Source organism: Schistosoma haematobium, chromosome 1 (genome assembly GCF_000699445.3).
Source record: "Schistosoma haematobium chromosome 1, whole genome shotgun sequence".
Taxonomy (NCBI): Eukaryota; Metazoa; Platyhelminthes; class Trematoda; order Strigeidida; family Schistosomatidae; genus Schistosoma; species Schistosoma haematobium.
In genome coordinates this window covers 18,906,385-18,933,546 of record NC_067196.1, presented here as the reverse complement: position 1 = coordinate 18,933,546, position 27,162 = coordinate 18,906,385, and the positions used below count along the sequence as shown (strand labels likewise).

The 27,162-nt window shown below is 31.5% G+C and overlaps 2 protein-coding genes across 3 annotated transcripts in view; one reads left to right on the top strand and one right to left on the bottom strand.

Annotated features, from left to right (window-relative positions):
* VPS54_1 (Vacuolar protein sorting-associated protein 54) overlaps positions 1–15,743 on the top strand; it is a gene marked incomplete at its 3' end in the record, with an annotated part of 64,258 nt that extends 48,515 nt beyond the window's left edge. The window contains exons 16-18 of one of the 2 annotated variants that reach the window (XM_051212202.1): positions 392–11,303; positions 11,813–13,758; positions 15,097–15,743. In XM_051212202.1, coding sequence (XP_051073326.1) covers positions 392–590 — 199 coding nt within the window. Of the gene's footprint in view, positions 1–391; positions 11,304–11,812; positions 13,759–15,096 lie in introns of those variants that run through there. The other variant, XM_012938949.3, reaches the window with a different exon arrangement.
* Positions 11,175–27,162, bottom strand: part of MS3_00004276 (uncharacterized protein) — a gene marked incomplete at its 5' end in the record, with an annotated part of 68,982 nt that continues 52,994 nt past the window's right edge. Inside the window, 4 exons of the mRNA XM_035734195.2 lie at positions 11,175–12,017; positions 13,521–13,750; positions 20,551–20,894; positions 23,289–23,473. Of these exons, the coding sequence (XP_035589040.1) occupies positions 11,766–12,017; positions 13,521–13,750; positions 20,551–20,894; positions 23,289–23,473 (1,011 nt within the window). The 3' untranslated portion in view covers positions 11,175–11,765. The remainder of the gene's footprint in view (positions 12,018–13,520; positions 13,751–20,550; positions 20,895–23,288; positions 23,474–27,162) is intronic.

The following is a 27,162-nucleotide window of genomic DNA, read 5'->3' as shown; positions in this document are numbered from 1 at the left end:
TTGTTGTTTAAATACAAAATAAGTTTTTATATTTTCTTAAACTTTATCAATTATAAGAATTTGAATTAATGATTTACTATTAGGGAACTGGATAATAAGAATTTTGTTCTAGAAACCATTTTTTTATTATTATTATTATTATTATTATTATTATTCAAAATCATTTGTAATTCATTAATAAGCATGAAAAAAATATTAATATTCATTACACAATATTCTTTTGTGAGAAATATACAAATGAGAAGATTTGTTTCTTTAATTTACCATTGTCTATATTTACAATATTTATTAAATTCTTTATTATCACACTATTATTTGATAAAAATTAATGCGATACATTTAATTTTGTTTTCTTTACATTCATATATATTGTACTTCTTTCTTGAAATAGTGAACATATTGAAAGTATTTTACAAAAACTTGTTCAATTATTATCGGATCCAATTGGTCCAATGTTTTCTAATTGGTATGGTCGTCCTCCGATACCAAGTAAACAAATGGATGAATTATGTCGTAATTTATCGAAATTAATCGGAATGACTAAAAATGTATTACCTGCTAAAACACTTACGGTAAGTTTAAAAGAATGAAGTTATTTTCTTTTGTAAACAAATAAACTAAACTCGAATTTTGTTATTCGTATTTAATGTTTTTATATCTTAGACAATAATCATTATATTATACTATTTTTATCAGTATGGAAATTTGTGAAGATTGTTGAATATTATTTCTACAGTTGATAATTATCATGTTATCACTAGTTACTAACTTTAAAAGTAAGTTGTGTCCAGTGGAGTTTAATGGTGTCGTGCTTGAGGCAGTTACCTGTTATATCCGAGCAAAGATTAAATCACGAGTAACTTCTGAGATATATTAATTGACTAATATTATCTATACATTCTTATGGTATAACTATTCAATAATTCGATTATGTATATTTATATTCCTCTTATTATAAGCTTCATTTTGACCCATAATTTATTATTGTACGATTTACTGTTCTTAAGCTATGTTCAGTTTATTGACTACTGCCTCTCAAGTTCACAGTCACTTTTTGGCTTTATTGTGTACAAATGTTATTTCTTATTTTATGGTCCGTTGCGTTCTCTTTGATTGATATATAAACCCAGTATGTCTGTAACATATGATTCGATTCGATTCGCATATTGGAAGCTGGTATTAGTGTTCTGGACTCAAGTGGACGGGCTAGGTGGACATAGGACCAATAAGGACGCTAGACTACCCATACCGATTGAATGTCATTAGTTTGGCACAGTGCGAAGATTGTATAAGTCGTATTTTGATTGGTGGATAAATCGCGTGGTAAAAGCCGGACATAAAGTCATAACATTACCGTAACATTATTACTGAGTTAAATTAGGATTTATCCATATTTTGAGTTTCTATCAAACTGATACAGAAGAATATTGATCCATTGTTTTTTACTGGTTTCTCCTCAGATGTTTACAACCCTACTCTTATAGCATAATATTGTTTAGTTGTTGTGACTCGAACTTGGATCGATTTATACCCCGTGTTAATTGTTGTGTCCTTGACTGAAAGATTAGAGAGCAGTGTACTATCGATCGGACCAAAGACGCCTAAAGCACGTAAGAACGACCTACAGTTCTGACTGGCCCTGCTTCCCTGTCTAGCCCAGTCAGTTGAGTCCAGAACACAAGTCACAGCCTCTGAGATATGAATCATTATATTTCAGACATACTCTATTTATATACCAACCAACCAGACCACATCGTATCATAAAATAGAAAACAACATTTGTACAATATTTGACAAGTGAAATAAATATCGACCAATAGGGAATGTCCATTTAACGTCCAAGGACACCATTAGACTTAACACGATAATTATTGGTATATTTTTCCGAACATCCTAACATTAGTAAATATAAATGATTGAAAAATTGGAAGGAAAACGATTACAGTGTTATATACATGCTTATTTATATACATGTATTCGTTGTCATTCGAATTCTATCAAATTATAATGTATAGCAACAATTATCTAGTTCCATTGGTGTTATAATTTGTTCTACACGTGACATACAATAGAGTTTTGTTGATTTACAACCTATCAAATCAAACTTCAAGGAATTTATCCTAAACTTGTTCACTACAGTTTTTGTTGGTACAATATTTCTATATAATTGATTTCTGAATGGGAATAGGCATTGGCACAATATATTCCAGTATCAAGAATTTAATACAACACTGTCTTTGATTTACAATTCCATATCTTATTGTTATTACTGTTTTTTCTATATGCTTTACATTTTCCGTTTCTCTCTCCCTCTATCTTTGTATATGCATTTATGAATATGAACTGATTTGTTACTTCTAATATATTTTTTTTATTTAGGAAAAATGAATAGCTTATCTCTTTCAATTTATGTCTTCATCAGCGTACCTATTCTTTCGTTCTGGTGATATGTGATATTATCGTCATACAGTTATTCTTTTTACTAAATTACTTTAATAATGATGATAACGTCGGTGAAGATCTTTCCGCCTTTTAGTAAATAGATTAATCATTGCTATCGGTTTCATAATGTTCAGCCTGATAGAACATTGAGTCCATTTCATGTTGTATTAATTTATCAGTGTTCATTTCTCATTTATTCATTTGAATTTATTAGAATTTAATTGAAATACATCTTAATTCTGTTTTGTGGACATTAATCATGATTGTTTTCTCATTTCTAAATAAATTGACATTTGGAGGGAGGGATTCATTGTTACTCATTATGCATAGTACATATGCATTACAATTTTGTCGAATATCGAAATCCATTATACTCAATCAACTTTCTTTTTTTTTAAAAAAAAAATAAACAAAGCTACATCTTTAATTGTTTAAATCAAATGACTTGATGTCGACCATCACTTTTAAATCTATGAAATTAAATGTTATAGTTATGTAACTTGTAAACTGTAGTACATTTCAGTTCAATGTAGTATAAATTGAATTGTTTGTGATAAGTTGAAACGTCTTATTTATTCTATTGAAAATATCAAAATGTTTTCTGTCCTGAATTTAAAATTAATTTTATGCATATAGTCTATATGATAATGTTCCCAGTTGATGAATTGTTTACCATTTTCTTTCTATCTCTCAAACAATCCACTACATATTTTACTTATTGGTATTTTGTAACGTTTTTAAATTTATTTTTTCTAATTTTATGATTTGATTACCTTTCTATTGACATCGTGTTACTTACTATATTTGATGAGAACTGAATACTACAGTCAGTCGTAGATTACATTTTCGCACACGTGTTCAGATTAGCTCTTATTTGTTGTTGCTAGCGGTATTTTTCAATCGAATTCTATCCGTAAAAGAAGCATTGTCTTAGTAGAGGGTTAAGTCAGTGAGTATAACGTGTACATTAGGAATCTGTTTTAAATCACTTGAATCACACAAACGATTACAGCCTCCATTATCAAATAATCATACTTTCTGTTGTCAAAAAACCCAGCTAAAACTTAAATTTTCACTCTATCACTAAGTTTTCTTTACACATTAGTATAGTTTCATTAGCTAGTTAGTTGTGCATTAGTAATCACAAACTAAGTCAATCAGCTACAACGTAAGACCAGGCAAATGAATGCATCGGTTCAAGTTGCCACACCTCATTAGTACAACAACATGAACACCAAATTCATAGAAGTAGTTACCTTAGTAGTAGTAATATATTAAAGAAAGATTGAGTGTAAGGATATCATACAGAGAGAAAGAATTAGTTCGTAGAAAGAAAAATATAAAACAATTTTAATCTCACGGTTTAAAGGAAAACAAAGAGTGTATACACCGATGTCATTGTGATCGATTCTGACAAACTAACTATTTCCACTGTTATAAGCAAATGTAAGTTTATATTATTTAACCTTGCTTCATATCTATTGTGTTAGAGTTAATGAGATAATCTAATAATTCCGGATTATGGTAGGTGAAATCCAAGCACCATTATATTTGTATGCATACTTGAATTATGTCGTCTTTTTTTCTCCATTGAATAAGCGTCTTGAGGTTACTCATTTTGTCTATTCGAAGTTGTAGATGTTAAATTGTATTTGTATTATTATATTGTCTTCCTATTTCTTCATTGCTTATCATTGTGTGTGTGTTCTTTTCTATCAATTCAACATGTACTAGTCTATCCTATTGCGTGTTCATAATGAATTAAAGGTGCAGTTACGTCATCGTATTAGTGAACTTGGTATTGTTGCTGATGGTGGACCTCAACAAAGGTAAGTCACTGATCTTTTTTTATATTTCAAAATCACTATAATCTCACTTTAATTACATTTTCTTATATCATGCCCCATGTTTATCCATCGTCTGAAGTATAGCTTGAATTACAATAGTTCTGTATTTAGAAGCCAAAATAATTTAAAAACATATAGTTTTGTAATCCTTGTTCTTTTATGTGGAGATTTTTGTGGATATTTGAATTTTTACTAAAGAATAAAATCATTTGAAGGATCCTTGGGAATTACGAAACACTCCTCAGTTATTTCATCCTTTTATGAAATTTCTTAGCACTAAATACCGTTTACGTACTGTATATTGGAAAATATTGACAATCTTCAACAATCCAAGCAAGCGGTTTTAGTCAAAATCTAATAACTTACATTTCCAACCTCAATCAATTCTATGTTCTAGTACAGATTGTTTTCCAATTTCATCACTAAGCCAAATCATCTCTCAGTCGTCATGTAACCTCATTCTATCGTTTGGCGAGAAATCTTAAAAGCCTTTGTAATGTAACCCTTATAAATCAAAGGTCAATTAATTCCGTCGTATCGATCCGATTAATATGGAGACAATTCATCTCATGAAATGATTGTCGATTAAATGAGTCGTTTATTCCATCCAGTACAATTTCTTGATTCCCAACACCTGATTTGATTGCAGTTCATATCAAGAGCTTTGTGAAGGTGTATTTCGTTTTGATATCTTGAAAAAACTTCTAAAAATAGAGTTCTTACCACTTTTATTGTTGTAAGAATTCATTAGAACATACTGTACATAAATTCTTTCCCGTTATAATGACTGAAATCGGTTTATTCGAATAAGCGAACGGTTATTATCCTGAGTGAAGTTCTGCTCTGACGAGTCCAAAATAGAACGGAACGCGCGTTCTGGATTCTCTTGCTAGCCACTATCCACATCTGTTTGTATTAGTTATTTTTATATTGTTGAAATGTTGACTGTTTTTTTTTGTTTATTTTAGATAACTTTTTATGTAGAAAGTAGATTGATGAAACAACCGGAAGTAAACATCTTAATTTTAGCCAAACATATTTTTTTCTCTTGACACAGTGTTTATCGGCAGGTTAAATAAAATTATGGTTTATATGTGAACATTCGGTAGTTGAATTCATGAGTGAATTGAAGCTAGATCACCATTGAAAACCTGGAAGCACTGGACACCCGTTTCGTCCTAGTATATGACTCCTCAGCATTGTGCATCCATTCGTTTAAATTTAGATGATATTCAATGTAAAAATTATCTTTAATATAATCTAAGCGGTTGAAATGTAAGTAGTTCAGGCGTTTCATTCAATAAGTCAGTCCGAACGTCCTTAGGGAAGTAATCGTAATCCATTTTATCAAAGAATGTATAAGGATTAATAGCAAAATTACACTACGAGTTTGTCCAATCATATTTATTTTGTACACAGTAAAGTCATGAGGCAGTCTGATGTAAAAATTAATCACCGGATAAGGATTTAAGGGTATATGTGTGCGTTTATCTGCATGCAGCTGTTATGTAGGGAGAAGGGCTTTTTAACGTTCACATTTCTTATTTCATCAACCGACTGGATTAATAATAATAGTTCAATATAACTTGTGAGGCAGTTACTCACTGAAGACAGTGGTGGGCGGTTGCCCAATATCTTGGATTGATGAAAATTAGAGATTAACAACGTTAGGTGCCAGCTAAATGGCCTAGAGAATAAGCGTTCGCGCGCGAGATCGAGGGTCCTGGGTTCGAGTCTTTCTTCGTGCGAGATCATGGATGCGCACTGCTGAGGAGTCCCATACTGGGGCAAGACGACCGTTCGGTGCTACCAGGTGTTTCAATGGTGGACTAACATACACCCATTCATGATATCAATCTAAACTCAACAATCTCCGCAATTCTATGCAGATAATTTAAACATTTTCCCCCGATTTATTTCTTACTGTTTGGCTTCAGAAATTAGAAATAAATTTTTATCATAAATCTTTGAATAACAGCAACCAGTGGAACCTAGGATGAGTGTTTCGTCGTGTCTTCGACTCATCAACTGAAGGTTTACTGCCTTTATGTTTTTATTGTTCATACTCGAGCTTGAAGTCATTAATTATCTCTTCAAATCTCACTGGTATTTTAGCTAAACTACTGAGATTAGATAATCACTAATGTTTGTAACATGTTCAGTATGCTAATAAAAGCGGATCAACTTCAGTTCTGACTACCAAATGCCAGAAAACAAAAGTCACTTATCTAGGCGCTTGTTATTATAAGATCTTGCCATTTCACTGCTCACAAAGAAATTTATTCATTTTTGTTTTCCAAATGAGATGCTATATTCGTATTTCAAAGTAGTGATCAAAGTCTGTGGATCGAGAGGAATATAGCTACTCAAACTAAATTGTGTTTAATATCAGATGGGTTTTGTGTATATTATAGTAATTTCAATTGTTTAGATCATGAGTCAGATGAAGCTAGACCACGGTATTAGTGACCAGTGGAGTTCAACCAGGTCTGTTGTGAGATAGTAACTCACTAAAGACAATTGTGAATATGTCGCTCGATTTCGTGGATTAGTTGAAGTAAGACATGAACACCGTTGGATGTCGGCTCAGTGGTTAGTGGTTAAGTGCTCGCGCGCGAAACCAGTGCGTCCTGGGTTCGAATCTCGCAGGGGGCGAGGTCGTGGATGCGCACTGCTGGGGAGTCCCACAATAGGGCGAAACGGCCGTCCAATGCTTCCAGGCTTTCCATGGTGGTTCAGCTTCAACTGACTCATGATCCTAACCATTCAAATTAAATCGTGTTTCTCTAAAGCCACTCATCGAGAGAATATATTTCGGCTTCAGTGAATTCCTGGACACCAAACTAAATTTTTCTTCGAACTAATAAAGTCTACTTAGTAATTTTGAAATAATAATACTTCAAGTCACAATAACTATTAGGCATAACGAATTAAAAATTCCTACTGATTTTGATACATTTTACTAAATCAAATTAGCCGAAGAGAATACATTTTGGAAGGTATTTGAAGAATGGAGTACTTTTTGAATTAACCAAAAACTTTATGAGATAAATTTCTATCAGAAATGATGGATTATATAATTAGTATTGACCTAAATGTATATGTTGAATAATTCTACTACGCTTATGATATGATAAAAATAGGTTATATTTAAAACATACTTTAATATGTTACATTTTGGTTAAAACTATTCACATTTCAACTAAGAAGTCTCCAGTTCGAATCCTATTCCACCAACTATAGTTTAATCGGATACTATTAAATTGTTCTTAAAACTCAAAACTAAGTCTATTCGATCAATCATTTACAGTAATTATTCTGCTTATCATATAATTTCTTCATAGAATTATCAATGTTCTTTAAAAAAAGAAACTAATCCCTTCTATTGTATACTATTGATGTAGTTAGATGTAATGTTGGATTTCCAATAGTTTTTAGTTTAACATAAAATATTGTTATCACGAACATATTGCGCACAATATACACAGTTACAATTTCAATGAGTTAGATTTTATCCATTTATTATCATTTTGTACAATACAACTTAAAACGTCTCATTGTTATCTCTTTTTATATCATGATTATGTAAATTTGACATTTATGACATGCGCATTAATATATTGTTTTTTTGGTAACAACAACAGTATCAGTATCGTTCTCATATTTACATTAGATATTAAACTAATAACTATTGGAAAGATATTATCATATCTAATATCCCAGGCACTATGTCTAAAATGTTTCCGCCATAATCCCATTTCTGCCCTCCCCCCTACAAGATTCATAGCTCTACCGAACATATAGTTTATGCTTGTGTTATGTATCAAATTATCCCGATTTTCTGTGTTATTTTTTAAAATTATTTCACGTTAAATAGTGACTAGATTCATTTTGAATTGTATGTGTTAGTTTGTTTATTTTATATTTATCTTTTAACTTATTCACATCATTTGATGACTTAAATGTTTCTCTAATGTATTCTTCTATTTTCTCTTCTTTCTCCCACTATCCTTTGTATTTTAGCTTGATCGATTCGGAAATTCTCCACTATATTGATTATTTTAAAACACTCACACCACAACTACAAAAATTCGTTGATGATTGTTCTGATATCTGGCCATCATAAATAATATTGACTGTTCATTTACAAAATTCCCATGCAAGATGTGGTCTGGTAAAAAAAAAAGATAAGCCACAAATACGCTCCTGCCTGTCTATATTAGCTAGAAGTATTTATTCACCTTGTGTCTTTCATTATTTATAAATGGATATACTTTATATTTTGTGAATAGATTGTGAGTCTTTCATTATTGCGAATGTTTATACATACAAAGAATGAACTGATTTCTGTGGTCCTATCATTCCAATAGACATATTTAAATAGATCAATTGTGTATATGTGTGTGTGTGTACGTGCGCAAAACGTTTCTCCTTCACTCACTTGTGTATACATTTTGCTCTATTCTCTTTACTTTTATTCTTCTGTTATTATCAGTGTTATTATGTTTCGCTGTTTCTTTCTGTCTTACTTTATTCCCCTCTGTTCATATTCAAGTTTTTTAATGAATAAATTTTCCACATTAAACTTAAATTTTAGTAATAATAATCTCCTTTTTAAATTATTATTATTACTATTAGTAGTAGTAGTAAAATGAGCTTACACAGTATTCATTTATTATTTATTATTGCTTCTATTGAAGAATATGTTGTATAATTATTTTTTTTTGGGGGGGGGGAGGGTGTCAATTAAATGTGTGGACAAACGATATAGAAGTTTACAAATTTCTGTAATATGTGTTACTAATTAATGAAATTTCTTTTAAATATCAGGTAACTTGTCAATTGAGTTCATAAAGTTTTGTTATGCTGTGTTGTTTTCTAATTCTGTTACTCATGTATATATATAGATGATTTTCATTCGACAACCGAGTCAATAATATATGCATACTGAATGTACATCCTTCTCGCTTAGAAAGTAGAATCATATTTTCGACCAGTAGCATCTGTTTCTTTCTAGAAAATGAACTCGAATCCTGGCCAATAATGTATACTTATCATATAGTCTGTCTGATTGGTCCAGCTTTTCATTTTTTCTTAGTCTTTGAGGGGCATAGTACCATCCATGTAAGTATAGATTGAAGTTTATGAGACGACTATCGTATTAAAGTTGTGTAGAATTGAGTTTTGAATGTTCATTCTAATAGTTGAAAATCATGAAATAGTGTGGTGATTTATCTGCTGGTTCACTTCAGCTAAAATTTGACTAAACGTTTATAACTTTACTTTTTTCAGCTTATTGTTGTATAAACAGAAAACACAATGGAGACGAATAAAAAATATTTGTGTTCTTTTTAATTTAGTGTATCAAATATTAATGAAGTTTGGTTCAATGTTATATTTGCTAATTGCATTTTTAAATTGATCATTTGCATCTTTGAATTCACGTAATCAATCCATGTTTCTACTACACCTAATTCATTTAATTGCAATTTTAAAAAATCAATGAACTATCCGTACTGAAATCTGCCTAGCGTCTTGCAGAATATGTTAAGCATGGAAATGTAGTGAAAGCACCTGGTAACATAGATGAAGTTTAAAACAGCACCTCTGGATATTCAGCAGAATAAATCAATCGTAGTAACTTTTCTATGGCACCATTCTCTATCATCCGCTTAGTTATAGAGTTTACTAAATTTTAGCATTTGATTATCCATTAGATTCAGTTGGGTAGTTGACGCAAACTGGATTCTATCAAATATAATTTGTTAGACATTTTCGCTTCCGAAGGTTATGCAGAGAACCATTTTGTGCACAAGTGTTTTTTTACGTTAAATTCATAGGGGAATTCAATTAAAAGACATTGTTTAAAATGCAGAGTAAATTTTTTATTAATTAGGCTAAGCCGGTTGGATAATGGTGTGCTACAGTGGCTCTTATTGAAGGCATTTTGTCATCATCTGCAGTATTTTTAAAAAATTGAAACAGAACGTTTTGTAAACTCATCTTGACTATCTGTAAGCGCAATAATGACCGAAATTCAGCAGATATATGAACTGTACTTTTGTATAGTGAGGTCATTGACGTAAGTAATGTTTTTCTGGGAAGATATCAGTGATTCATTCCCCCAAAAAATAGTTGGAACTGCAGAAAGAAAATGTCAGTAGTATGTTGAATACTGCTTCATTATTTCAAAGAGAAATAGATCAGGATAAAATTGAGAGTTATTTTATTTGTGTTTTTAAAAATATATTTACCAGCAATAGTGAATTTAGGAAAATCTGTAAGGAAATATTTAACCTCAAAAATTAAGAGTCTAGAAATATAAATTTCTTCTTGACAGCATTATCCTGATGTTAAAGTGAAAATCCTCAATGAATCACATTAGCCTTCACTCATTGATTTTAAAATTGATAATCAAAATTCAATGTAAAATATTCATAGTTCATTTTCTGTGATCTTGATGATTTCTCAAAATATCCATTGGGTAAGCACATGAAGAATCAGTTTGTTTAGCATAGATTTTTCTTAGAATCGAACAATCGAATCATTCAGCACCTAGCTATAAATCATAGATTAAAATCCAAGAAACTGCTGATTTAAAATTTTTAATATGTTGTTTAACTTATCTTCACTCTATCTGAACATTTGTAACACACACACTATTTGTACTACTTGATCAAAAGGTGACTTTACCTCTGGTTACCATCTCTCATTAAAAGTTATCCTCAAAGAAATTTGTTGTTGTTGTTTGAGTGAAGTTTATGATCTAAATGTTTATCAGTAACAATCATATAATGTGATTTTACTTTGATAATTTCACATGTAAATAAATTGAGTTTATATTTATCATCTTGTGTTAGACTATTTGATTGTATGTTAAATCTCTTTTTCCACAATAAAATAAACTTTTTTTCTTTATTTTATAGTTATTGTTATACAAATTGAAATCATATTTATACAAGATTATACATATGAAAATTCAATAAAAATTATATATTAAAATCAAACTGATAAGTAATTGAATTTGAATGATAATAATTTGTACTAATTTCATTGTTTCTATGTTAAATAAACATGGTAACAAGAGTAAATATGAATGTTTAAAATTTATTTCATTGTATAAGATTTACATATGTGGTCATATTGTTGAAGTAATATCAAAAGTATGAGATCATGTATGTAATAGATTGAATAAAATGTAAATTGGAAGGATACTTCACTTATACAAATACACACACAGAGACAGGGATAATGCGAGGATAGAATTATAATGCATCATAGTTATATTTAATAACTGAACATTAAAACTAAGAAATCATCACAGTTGGTAAGGATACAGATAATTAATTTTAAAATGATGGCATTGATCCGAATAACAAATAAGCAAAAGAGTATTCAATATTAAATTCTTTATCTTGTATCAATATTTTATTTATAATGAAAGAACTTTTCTAGAAGGAAAATAAATAAGAATATTTATAAAGTGCTCAATTGTGAACATTCAGTTTCATTTTCATTTATAGGAATTTTACCTCGTGTCCGACGTGGACAACATCCAGTACCAGTTAATCGAAATGAATAAGCTGAACTTGGCAAATTATCTAATCGGCTAGCCATTGGATATAAGAAAAATGGATAAACAATTAAACCAAATAGAACTGATAATCCCACTTCTATATAAAATCCATCTAATTGTGTAACACATGTTCCATGAAGAGTTTCACAGGCCTAAAGAAGAAAATTAACACAAGACTAATAAATATTGCTTTATCTGTTACAAATTTTACACTTAAACAAACGATTGTTTTAACCGAGTCGACACACTACGGAAAAATCAGTTAGATAAATAGTTTCAACGAATGGGCTTCCATTAATTCAGTTTGACCTAGTACACATTTCAACATTTATCCACGCTTCTAGTTGACAAATTTAAAACTTGTCGTGTATAAGCTGTACGTATAACTAAAAAAAATTAGAAAGAACCGCTCTGATGGAAAATGGTTTTCCTCCCGAAAATGAGAACTTAACTAAGATATTCTTCATGAACATTAGGTTCAAAGATGATATGTCAGTAGAGATCATGAAAAGCCGATTGTTGAGATCTTTAAGAAAGACATATTCAGACGAGCTACAAAGTGCTTTTCATAAAAACCTGATCCGAAGGTATAGCAAGGATTAACTAGAAGTTTATGTTACCTCATTATGAATCTATCAGTTGACTTTCTCTTATTAACTAGGTTATGGTGGTTGCTTTCCCTTTGCAATGGCACACTCAAACATTATGTTATATAGCTATCTAGTAATTATTTACAAAGTCAAGCAAACTGGTTCGGAGAGAGCCCGTGTTAGAAACCTGTGCATAACAATGGCTTAAAAATTCATTAGGACAATCTTGTTCTCTTTATTCAGAGGCAACAAGCCAAATCCCTTATTTCCCTCTGCATTTAATCCTGCTTTAAATGCCATAGCTTTTCATCACTAAGCTTTTGTTTCTCCATTGTATCCGTCAAGTGGACAAGTATATTTTATAGCTCTTCATACAATAACTCCACATCATTGTATCTCGTTACCTTTGAGCTATTACGTATCCACTCAATAATGGGAAGTTTTCCTCACATTTTGATAGCTTTGTTAATGACCTTAATATTAGTATTATTCGTAACTAAGGCTAAATAAAATAGTTATATTCAACAAAATTATTTAATACATGGAGAACACAGTTCAACTATCTGAGTACTCGGTATGAGGGTTTGCGGAAATTTGAGTGTTATTGATATCACAAACCGACTTAAGTTGGATAACCACTTAAAGCCAGGAAGTATTAGACAGCTTTTTAGTTGTAGTATCGGACATCTAATCTGTGCACATCCACGACCTCACCACAGTGGACTGAACGTAGGACTTTTTCCAGGATGTGCGAGCACTCAACCTTTAAACCACTGAGCCGGCTACCAACTGGTTATATGTTTAACTTCATGTTCCCAAAAATCTTCAGCAACCTTCACAACCTCTATACTGAAAATTATTGATTACCTCTTGCTAACTAATCATTCTGGTAAAATGATCTTCATAAACAATTACTATTCGATGTTCTAATATATTTTATGATTAGTTTATTATGAAAGGCAACTTAAAAAACAGAACAGAATTCTTTATTTATTATAGAATTATTCAAATTAATTTATAACTTAAATAAAAATGACTTCTTTTTGAATAATGAAACACACTTACTTTAATTCCATGGGGTAGTTTACATGTTGCATTATATTGTTGGACTAATTTATCTTTATCAAAAAATGTATAACTATTGTTATAATTATCATTATTGGTTGTGTTATTCAATAATGAATTATTTGAATTGATACCTTGAATAATTGTTTGATTGAATTCTTTCAAAATACATGCACGTTTAGTTAACGGTTCGATTAACGAAAGGAAAGCAGTACTGGGCAAACTACCAGCTTTAAAGGTAAAATTAAAAAGCAGATATATATATATATATAGTGGTAATGATGTGAAAGTCTTTTTTTATTCTTGAAACTAATTTCTGAAATACTATTTAGAATCAAACAGTAATATACATCAGTCGATTTTCATAAGGGTTTTATCAGTGTTATGTGTATATATACTTCAGCATATAAATTTTAATTAAAACTGGTCTGACTATACCATAAGATCACTAGATCGTTTACCCATCTGATTGAGCCCATAAAGAAAAAAACCTTTTGTATACAGAATGAAAAACAACTTTAATGTCATTTGTAGAATTTACCAGCTTAAACTGAAAGAGTATGATTTTTTTAGATGTAGAGTTTTCATTTAGTAATTTCCCGCTAAAAGTGATTATCAATACCCTTTGCGATCAATCTGATAGAATTTACTCTCGAAAGAGCCTAAAAGATCTGTATCTGTTATGCTCAGATAATGTGTGTATTTTCAACAAACAACGTGTAACTATACTCAGTCCCCAAGACCTTATTTTCGCTTGGTTTTTTTCTAGCGCAACTAGAAAACATCATACTAAAGGAAATGATAAACAAACGTCACATATGTTGATTATACCTTCATCATATATGATAATAGAGACCAATCGGATCTATTATTTAGATTTTTCAATGCGACTTAATCAAATTTAAGGTAAAGTACAAAGAGGAATGAGTTTCGTACATTTATCGATAACAAAAATGGACGACGGTTGGATCTCATGTTCCGTAATAAATCAGGTTACCTTCAACCTGATCTATTTCTTTACCTGTTTATGCACCGACAATTACTTTCGAAGAACAGCGAGCATGTGTGAAAGAATCCCTGAACATTTACCTAGGAACTAGGTGTTCGATTGCCAGGGAAGTCCTACTCACTGCCTTCTCGTGGCGGGGGTGTTGTTTACGAAATTGAGAGGACGAAAAGCGAATGTCCGGCGCTTTAACCGGATTCCAAACCAAGTCGATGGTGCACATGAGCTCCAGTATCCTGCGGGAACAAATGGCGTATGAACCAATCGTTGGTCACCGGCTACCATGGGACTGCATCTCCTTACGATGCTCCACTGCCTTGTGGGTCAGACCTTTAGACCAATGGCTCGGGGTGTGGCCCCCTAAGAAATCCACCTGCTTCGGCCCGGGCACCCGGGCAGTATTACAGCCCTCACACAAATCGAATAATTTATGTGGCGCATATGTATTTGGTGCCTTCTTGTACCAATGTTTATGTGTTTAAATAATAAAATAATAATGATAATTCGATTGCCACAAACTACTCGACAATGCCATGGGAAGAAATATTATACATTTTATTTCTTTTCCAGTGATAAACAGAATAAGAACAAATTTCTACGTTCTGCAGAAGTAGTTGCTATTTCAACCCCAACTTATACGTTAAAAAAAACATATGTTTAATTTGGAACTGCCCTGGAAATCAACTCACTACCCTTTCTTTTTTATTCTCTCGGTTATATTGATTTGACCTCATCTATATTTAACCATAATAATACTTTTATTATTTATTTTAGTCAAATTTTTGTTTTTAACTTGTTATTGTCACTGGTCTTATTTGAAGACAATTCAATAAAATGTTTGACCTTTTTTAAACATCCAACCACTCCTGTTTTCGTCTACTTTCTGCAAATATTATTTCCATCATTAGTATTATTATTATCATCACTATGATGATCATTTCACAATCCGTTTTCGGTTATTACTATCAGTTTCGTCATTTTTATCTACAGAAATCATAACAGTTTATGTATGCTTTTGCACTCGATTACGTCATAGTCCCCCACTCAATGTGTTCATGAGTATAGAAATTATATAAAGTCACTGTTCACGAACATACCAGATGACTTTATATATGCTACACACTGAAGTATATTTGTGAAAACATTTTATTGAATTCTATGATTCAATGCACATGAGGAAAATATAAAGCACAAGAAATAGAATGTTTATTGTTCTTGATTTACGTAAGTTAATCCAAACTTTCATAAGTATATGAATTTATAAGAATCATAATGGATAGCAGTTATTGGTAATCTAAAAAAATCTACGTGACAGGTCATATCTTTGTGTTACTTAGAATCGGAAACACCCATTTACTGGATTACAATCTCATTGCTCATATACCAAATGTTTGTTGGGAAAAACTTTTGTTATGATTTTCTCCATATTAAAGGTGTACATTTTTGAAATACCAAAATACAGAAGAATATCAAAATCTCAGTGGTATTTCTAATAACATCCTTAATGAAATAAACAATTAGGTAAATAATTATGTCAAACCATTAAGCTGGTTAGTAGTCTAGATAAACGTAGTGAAACTCAACAGTTAGTATTTATCTCAATCACTAGTAAACATTCTCAGATTCATAAATAATCTATCACTTCATTTAAGTGATGTAATTAGAACTCAGAGAAATGAAGTGTGCTTTTCTCGAAAATATCGAATGATTTATATTAGTAAGTTAATGGATTATACATTGATTTTCATTAGAGTATATATATAAAACATTGACAACAGGAACTTTCAAACCTTTACAAATTAAATACAACCCATATCCATTGTACAAGCACATGACTATCTGAACTCAGTAGCTGTGTGAATAACACGTTAAGGCTTTGAAGTGAAAAGTAATGGGTTCGAGTCTCTATGTAAACATCAACACTGTGGTACAGGAAGATATAAGTGACGGGTTCCAAATAAGACGAAACTCACATATTAAATCCCACTACTTTCCATAATCCATCTCAATTTAAAAATGTTGGTGAATAGATGAAAATAACGATGCGACCCACTCAGGATGCACAATATGAAAAGTGACTAACCGATTCCAGTTCTTAAGATCAACAGCGATAATATTTAAACCTTTCTACATAAAACCAAATGATGCATATTTTCAGTGTGTTTTGGCCTTATTCTCGTTTTGATTATTATTTTGTGCTTTGTTTTAAAGCTGTAATCTGTTATTATTGTCTTCGATGATTATTATGAAATTTACTTCCTTCATGTTTTTTTCTATTATCTGTTAATTGGGCGCTTATATCTCACATTTCTTATTCATAAATTATACTCCTATTCTTCTATAACCTCTCGATTAATATGTGACCTCGTTTTAATATTTAAAACTTCGGGTTACCTTATTATGTAATCTCTTTTTATCCTCCTATAGACTGATATATTGATCAAATAACTATAAATACGAATGTATAGTTTAAGTAAAAGATTCTATTCAACAACATAATGGGTTATTTTAATTAGTTAACATATATGTAATGAATTTTAAATGTGTACTTGAAATTCAGCTTTATTATCAACTTGGTGAAGCTCAAATTTACAGATTAGTTTTCTACTTTATTTGTTAATCAATCGATAGAATAAAATTCATTTAAGAAATTAAAATTAATTAGGATACTTACAGTATATTAATTGCTTAGATGAAAACTAATAACAGATAAATGTAAGTCAGAGAAGAGTTTTTGTGGATATTATACGATTATCAGTATAGGGTTGTAGAGATTATTCAGTTTTTGATTAACATCATGAACTGATTAATGTTAGACCACCTTTGAAAACCGTTGGATGACGGTTCAGTGGTTTAGAGGTTAAGATCCAGGTTTTCAATGGTGGTCTAACATCAATCAGTTCATGATCTCAACCAAAAACTTAATAATCTCTACAACCCTATACTGATAATTACTATGTACTCACCAGTGACTAGCTTGGTGTGAGAAGTTTCTGAGTTATAGTGGGAAGCCGTGACCAGTGGAGCTAATCTGTGTCAGATAGAGACAGGTATCTACCTCAGTACAATGGAAGATGGTCGCGCAATTTTATGGATTGGTCGAGGTTAAACATTAACACCGTTAGATGCCAGCTCAGTGGTCTAAAGGTTAAACGTTCACGAGCGGGATCATGGATGCGCACTGTTGAGGAGTCCCCTAATAGGACGAAACGGCCGTCTAGTGCTCCCAGGTTCTCAACGATGGTCTAAAATCAACTGATTCATGATATCAATCAAAAGATATTATAGTAATTTAGTAGTTGGATTAGTGAGTCAATTGAAGCTATACCTCCATGGAAAACCTGGAAGCACTGGACGGTTGTTTCGAGTGAGACTATAATTCATAGACGACTTTTGGGCGACGATGAAGTGACCTTGTGTCCACCTAATAACTAGGACCAAATGGAGATTATAAACCAGTGTGAGGAAATAGAATTATGATTTACAGTTGAACGTTAAGGCTAGGAATCAGATTGACGGTTTTCATCACGAACTAACATCAGCTATAATGCCAAAACGTTATTTAGACAAATGTATGGATGAATTTCGCGCTAAAATCACCGTTCTGTTATCTGATTGCGTCGTCTATAAATTACAGTCTCGCCAAAAAATGTTTTTCCTTTCTATTGAGCAAAATTTATTTTTGTAATCATAATGGTTTTGCTGTAACAAAATTGTTTCATATTAGATTTATGATTATTCAAGTGAGTTATTGTTTTATTGTTTGTTTAAAACAAATCTTGTGAAATAGTATAAAATGATTGGATAGAAAATCAAAGATGTATAGTATTACATACACATACATATATATGAGTATCTGTTGATGGAGATATTATTATTATTTTACAGGTATCAATACCAAGTTTGGACTCAATGAGTGGGAAAATTGTATCTCTAACGTCTTGTGACATAATATAAACTACTTCTTCAGAGTAAATATTTATTATTTATTGACTCTGAAGAAGTGGCTTACATTAAGTCACGAAATTCCAAAATACGATTTTTCTATTCATTGAGATATAACAGTCAGTCAGTAACAACGTAGAACTTTGTACGCACATACATCAGTTCAAGTTGCCATACCACATTAGGACAGAGATGAGGTTGTCGATTTGAATCCCATCTTGGTAGAAGTAGTAAGAGTATAAGCAGTAATCGGAAGCATTAGGGCTTGAAGATGTTATTCAAAGAGTATAATCCAGTGAAATAAATTTGGAAAGAGAAAAAAGAGACATGGAGGATTCAGGAGATTAGAATTTGGGAGAACACAAAAAGTGGGTGAACTTGCACCACTGCAAACGATTTTGAGCCATGTCATTCAAGGTCTCCAACTGTCGGTTGCTGTTCATCTCGCAGTCCCCACCCAGGTAGTCTACACCTACCACTTGTCAGTGCCTTCATGGACTTGTGCCATGGTTTGGTCTGGCCGCCCCTAGCTTTCTTTCAATCTACTCCTACACCATAAAACATCGCACTTCGGGGCAGTCTGTGGTTGGGCATACGTAACATGTGTTATCATTGTTTTTAAAGCATTTAAACTATCGGAATTGCCAATGATTACTTAGAAATTTATTTGAATAAAACAAGAAAATACAATACTAAGTGATATGAGTGCGTATGAGACGGTATATGTTTTCACAAAGATGTCATTTTAATGAAAACAAAAAAAATTGGAAAACTTTCCAAATCAATATGTTTTCCAACTGTTTTCAATAAGTTAAAATAATTTATTCACACTGTCGAGTCTCAGTTTCAAAAAGGAGCAATCAAATTGTAGAATGAAAGGTTAATTATTTACATTTCTGAAAAAAAATTATATGTTTAAGTCAAAGTACTATGAAAGTGATTTGTAGTACGTTCAAGTAGATGATTAACATTCGTGAAATACTATTTAGTGATAAGTCATACTACCCCAGTACTATTTGATTTGTATTATTTATCTCCCATAAAAAATAACTCGCTAATAATTGAAAAGAAGTTAAGTTTGGAATTTACATTTGTAAACATCTCAGCGCTTGAACCCTTAGTTAATTTAACTTTTTGCTCGGCAATCTGGTCCAGGCTTTTTCAACGTAATATAATACATGGTTTACTGACTAACTGTACACCAAACACTTCGTTCAATTATATTCACAATCTTCAAAGTAAGATTTGTATTAATGTGTATAGGTGGAGAAATTATGATAAGACAACAGTTGTATATACGTGTACGCATATATCTGATGAGAGAGAAATTCATCGGTCATATATCGCCTGTGATTAGGAATTTTGTTGGATGGAGAATGTTGGTGAGCGGCCTATGCTCCTTCACGAGGAGTAACAGGCGTAAGTAAGTAAGTAAGATTAGGAATTTGATGAAAATAGACAATTTGTTGCTGTATGCATAAAACGACGATAAATAAACAGACGTTTGTGTTTTTTGTGCTGACTAAACTGATTATTTATCACATAGTCAGGGAAACTAACTGGTTAGAACAAGTGACAGTAATCATTGTTGTTCACATAATAAGAGATAAGTTAAATGAAGGAAAATGTATTTATTAGTTGCTACGACATATTTAATCGTATTCCCTCTCTTCTATTAATATTATTCGAATTCGTCCATGTGTGCAGCGCTTCAGTTATTGATCTCTGTTTGTATGAAACTAAATTATTTAGAAGGATTATGTTTCATTGCAAAAGCTTAGGTCAGATTGCCAAACGAAAAGTTAGATTTACTTAAAGTTCAATGGCTGAGATTTTTAGAAATATAATTTCCCTCCATAATGTTTTACATCATTCAGAACCTAACTTTTGTTGACTTTTTCTTTAAAATTTTGACGAAAATTCTTCTAAACTGTAAGAAGAGCTATCGGGACCATTATGATGCATAAAACTGTTCTGCCTAGTTAAACATCATACAAAGTATGATATAATAAAAATACAAATCAAACTTTATAACAATAATAATATATTAAACAGGATAACATAACAAACATTACCTACCGATATTAGATACTGTATTCAACAAAGTCATATATGTTCCACCAACAGCTGGATCACTAATTTTAGCATGAAATGCTACCTGTACAACCATCATTATGCTTGATATAATTGAGTAAACAAATAATTTACTTAATAAAAGTATATAGAATAACCAAGTAAATGAATATGTCATATCTTTAACTGTATTTGCTGTATAATTTTCTGTTGAATTAGTTGTATCAGTGATATTATTTAAATCACTTCTGTTTAGCTGAATAAATTGAATTTGAGTTTGATTAGGCTGAATAATTCTAAAGTATGGTGTATAATAAACAATAGGAATCGTTAACGAGGTCACCAATAATCTGAAAGTAAATATTAAGAGAAAAAACATTACAATTAATGTAATTGTTATTTTGATCTTCTTATTTTTCAAGTCATAAGAGTAAATTAATGGTGTAGGGGGGGTTTGTGGAGGCTGTAGAATTTAGCGGTTGGAAACCTTGAGGGAAAGTGAACGGTCATTTCGTCCCAGCATGGGACTCATTAGATGTGCGCATTCACTATTCAGTCGCATGAGGTTGAACTCAGTACCTTCGGTTTCGCGCAGAAACGTTTAATCTCTAGATTAATGGACCACTATCCACTGGTGTATATGTCTAATTTCAAACAACTCTCAATATTAGGCGATCCTCATCCATTGCCTGCACTATCACACACCGGACGTGCTCTTGATTCCCGGATGAGGTTTACTGATGAACAGTTCCGAGGAACCGCACACTGGAACGAAATGGCCGTCTAATGCTTCCGGTTTCTCAATGGTGCTCTAGATAAAGTTAGTTTATGATTAAAACTATGGAAACAGTTTAATGTTTCGTTGTTCTTCAGATTTAAGTACAAGTCAGCTTCAATATTGTGGTCATGAAAAGAGAAAAAATTTACTTGTTTAAGTGGTAAAATTAACTTTCAGAATCTTCAAGACCATATGTGCATATATAGTACACAACAGTTGATAATATATATTTGAATCATGTGCCTAAAAACTCTATCTGGAGCCTCTCTTGGGCTACTGCCATTCCTAAGCCGGAATAAAGGAGATGGGTTGGGCATGGGGTTAGCGTCCCCATCCCGTAAAAAACTAACTCGCTAAAAAACGCTAACCAGAAAAAACAATTCAAACCATTTAAACTCTGCTCTGGGAGTTAGAATGTCTTCATTTCAAAGAATTATTTCGCCTCACGGTGAAAGCCAAGTCCCTTCGCAAATCATGAGGCTGATGCCACTTCTGACAACCAGAGCAACCATTAATTTAGGTACATGGAATGCTCGTACATTATGGGAGACCGGGATAGTCTTCCAAATTGTTGCAGAAACGAAGAGATACAACCTGAAGGTGATTGGAACCAGTGAAACAAACTGGACGCATGTTGGACAACAACGACTATCTTCAAGGGAACGTCTTTCGGAACTTCGGATCCGTTGTCCAACAACAACCAACTGTGGAGGTGAACAAACCAGATCTCAGCGGAAGAAGAGATCACGAAGACGCGCATCGAGGAAAGCACCCAACTGCGTCACAAGGCAAGCTCTCACATGGAATCCTCAAGGCCAAAAGATGAGAGTAAGATCAAAGAGCACATTACGCCGAGAAATGGAGACAGACATGAAAAGTATGGACAAAAATCGAATAGAACTAGAAAGGAAGACCCAGGAAAGAGTGGGTTGGGGAATGCTGGTCGGCGGCCTATGCTCCATCGGGAGTAACAGAAGTAAGTAATGTGCCTGAAAGTCGGTAAATAACATGAGCTCAAATGCTAAAATAGATGACAAGAGTTAAGAATCAATAAGTCATTGAACAGTACTTATAAAGATTCACTCCGTTGAAATATTTTTATTTTTCAAGCATGAAGCGACTTTTGACTTATGATATTCGAATCCTTGTTCAGAAGTTAAGGCTAATTGTTCAGAATCCATTGAATCAACACAAAGTGACTTGTTGAAAGCCAAACAATAATGAGTGTACTCTCAGAATCTATAGCTATCTATAAGTTTGCTATTTTGAAAAGTCTAGTCTATATACACTTCAATATTTATGGTCGCAAAATGAAAATCCATAGACTTTCATTTCAAACACCTAATACGTTATTCACTTAGCTATCTAGTTCAAATAACCACGGGGTTTATGTAATATTGAATTTCAATATGAGAGCTTCAAATCTCAATTAAATTCATCGAGAATTATAAGACTATTGTTTAAAGGTCTGTGTATGTGACAATTAAATCTATCATTTGTAGTTATAGCTTCTTTGTCATTCAACAAGTGAATGAATAAAGATGATAATGAAGGTTACAAAGTGATCAGTAGTTATTCACTTCTGTCAGTTGTAACACATACTCTTTGCTAAATAAAACTTAAAGGTTATGAATGTTTATCAAAACAATACTAGATTATCGACAAATAGTCAAAATGTTAAAAAGGAAATATTCTGTTTAAGCATTCATAAATAGATAAATAGTTGTAGTTTTAACTACCACCTAATTAATTCAGGAAAATTATAAATGAATGGATGTATATCTAAGTAACTATTCTATCTTATTATTCCCTAAGATTGAACATAAATAAAATAATTATTTCAGTGTGTATATAATGAATTATGTAAGTATAAACAGATTCCATATTTAGACCTCATTAGTTAACAAACCAATATTCCATTGAGTTTAAATATGCAATTTATCAAAAATAAAACAAATATATTCACCTTGGTAAGAATGCAATTATGAATACTCCTAATGGTCTTGGCCCATTAGTCCAACGTGTAATTAATAATGGCAATATAGCTTGTATTGGCATTAGCAGAACACCAAAAAGTGCTAAACGTTCTTTTGGAAATCCATGTTCAATTAGTTTTAAACTGAAAATTGTTTCTGGAGCAGCAAGACAAACCTTATTTAGAACAGAATAACAGAGAAAAAGATGAAGGAATATAATTCAAATTAGAGATATGAATGTTATTTATTTAACGAGTATAGTAAAGCGTCACAATTACGGAGACCTATACCTTTCAATGTTGTTATAAACATCAAATCTCAATAGAGTCCAACTTTAAAATACCCATAAGTTTATGAACAACATCTACGACGTTACATTTACAAGAGAAAAAGAGTTAACGAACAAAGTCCTATTCTAGGGTATTTTAATCAGCAAAGCAAACACAGGAACATTGGAGAAAGATAAAAGCTAAGAACCAGGCTACACAAACCGAATATTAAAATATATTAGTAACAACCCAACATTGAATAAAAGGAATTGTGTACAAAAACTGTTCAGACGAACCAAAACTCACTACAGAAACTTCACTGTACAAAAATTGAAAAAACCGATTTCCTATTCACACTCATTAAGAGTGGCTGTCCTGTCTGACAAGTCAATATATCAGCACAAAATCATCCCTAAGGACCAGAGGAAAGCCATCTTATCATGAGTGGCAAACGTTTAGGAAATCACACGAGGTTATTAAGTTAACGTCTCTTACTGGAATTGTGATACGTGAAATTATGAAAATGATTTGAATAGGATCATGATCAGAAAGAATGTATTCGAATAAGTTAATAATATATATTAAATACAAATAATACAACTGAGAACCTATGCCTTTAAAAAGTATTTTATTAATATGCAAAGCAATAAGTTTCTATCGATATGCTGAAATCGTTAACAGTAGAATAAACATTACAGTTTTTTTTATTTAGATTGATATCATGAATGAATAAATGTTAGACCACTATTGAAAACCTGAAAGCACCGGACCACCGTTTCGTCCTAAAATGGGACTACTCAACAGTGCGCATCTATGGTCCGGCACGAAAGAGGCTCGAGCCCAGGACCTTCGATCTCGTGCGCGAACACTTAAACTCTAGACCACTGAGCCACCATCCAACAATGTTAATGTCTAACTTCCACTAATCCACGATATTGCGCGACCGTCCATCACTGTCTTCAGTGAATAACTGACTTACACTCGACACAGTTAAACTCCACTGGTCACCACACACGAGACCGAAAGTCCTGTGTTCGAATCCCATATGTAAGATTGTGGATGCTCACTGTAGAGGAATCCCATACTTGGATGAAACAATCATCCAATGCAGGTGTCAATACCAAGGTTTGATTTGATAATTTAGAATAAATTGAGCATTGGGTTGATTGTTATAAATAAAAATAATATATTTGTAATATCCCAATGAGTAGAAAATTAGATTTTATGACGTTTCGTGACTTAGTGTAAGTCACTTCTTCAGAGAATAAATAACCAAATTAAAATTAATCCAAGTTTAAATAGTACAACGGAACAATGCAAGAATAATATTGGATCAATCAAAAACAGGTCTGAACAAGTTGATGTCTTGTCATTTCTGTCATGGTGATTCATAAGTGATATATATGTAAATTTGTGTGTATGTATGTGTGCATTGTTTAAGAATGAAAACTTGTGTGACCTTTATGGTAAGAAAGGATAGAGTTTAAATTAGTAATATGCTTCTGGGTTTTCAATGGTGGACTAACATTGATTCATTCATGGTACCAATATAAACTCAACAATCTCCACATCCATATACTGATAATTTTTACATTGCTAAGATACTTACGTGCTTAACATGTATTTATTTATCAAAGAATCAGATATAAAGAAAAAGTTAATTTCAGTGAGACATTTTGTGGATATTATAGTAATTCAATAGTTGGGTTCGAATCCCACAGGGCAGGGTCATGGATGCGCACTATTGAGGAGTCGCACAATAGGACGAAACAGCCATCCAATATTCCCAGGTTTTCCATGGTGATCTAGCTTTAATTAATTCATAATCTCAACTATTTGGAATAATTAATTGTTTATATCAATAAAAGAATTTATCATTTAATCTAGTCAGTTCCATATTTAATTTCAATGTACATGTAAAATTATATCTTAATTCATGAAATATTAATTAATCACTTTCCTATATTGACTAAAATAATTTTATGCTTTGAAATTATGATGATGATACATTTACTTAATAATTTCTAACACTTAACAGATTCATTTTACATAATTATTCTATTTTACAAGTATTACAATATTATTTTGAGCTGTATTTTAGTTGCCACAGTTACGGGACATTGGTAATACAATATGATATAGATGTATATAATGACGTAAACAATTTACACAGTCAATCTTATTTTAATGAAATAAATACCTTTGACTTATAAATTCTTAAAGTGTAATATAATACAACATTATGGTAGAATGTTATTAGTTATGCTTTATAAGTTAAATATCATAAATCTTAACAAGTAGTATATATATATATATATATATATATATATATATATATATATATATATATGCTTATTAAAATGTATCATCAATATGTATTTGGAAAATTGATGAAGTCACATCACTTATCAACATTATGTTGTGAATGGTTACATATTCTGGTAAATATTAGCCTTCCTTTATGGGTATATATATATATATATATATATATATATATATGTCTTGGTGATTAAAGAGCTCTTTCAAAGTTTCCATAGATTTTGAATCATATATAATAAAATGTATAAACTGTTTTATCATGGACTTTTATCAACAGTTTTAACGATTTGAAAGTGTTTGATGTTTATGGTATCATAAGTAATTATTGTTCAATGATTTTCATCATTGCTTTATCGATATCACTTAATGATGATAAAATGAAATTAGGATCAAACAACCGACACAAACCACCCACGTGAACAAAGTTGAAAATAAATTATGAGAAGTTTCAACGATAAGTTTTGAATAATAAATTTAAATTATTATTGAATGTATCATGAGTATTACAGGAGAATTCGAAACTAGAACAAGATAGCTATCTAGTGCCTTCTGATAGTTTTCAGTGTTTATTTAGTTAATATTAATTCTTAACAAACATCAACTTGAATTCAAACTTATTTCTCACATGTCATCCAATTAAATATAACTGTTTTGTTAAATGGTTAATATGTTTAAAATCTATTATTTGGTAGGTTAACATTCTTCTTGAGAATCGTGTACTAAATAACAATTTGACAATCCTAGTTACCATAAACGTAATAAGAATGTAAATACACTCGTGAGCGAGCACTTAACCCCTAGTCCACTGAGTCGGCATCCAACGGTGTTAATGTCTAACTTTAACTAGCCCACGAAATTGAGTTACACATACACCATTGTCTTTAGTGAGTTACTATCTAACAACAGACCCAGTTGAACACCACTGATTGTGACTTGATACTTTACTCCAAATCATTCTGACCTTTATTAAATTACCTTACTGATTTACAAATAACACAATTTTGAAATATTTATGTCGTAATAGTTAAGTTCACCATTTTCGACATTTAATGTTATCCAATTCATTAATGCATGCCTTATTTTGGTCTTCGTATAATATCACAATAATTATGGACTTATAACTGTAGAGCCTGATGATGAAGTTATTGAAAACAAGTAAGGCACTATCGAAGCAATACATATATTATGCACATATGCATATAAGAAACTGATCAGTTGCAGTCTTAAACATCAATAGGAAGATTCAAGCAAACCATACCAAGTGAATTTAAACTTC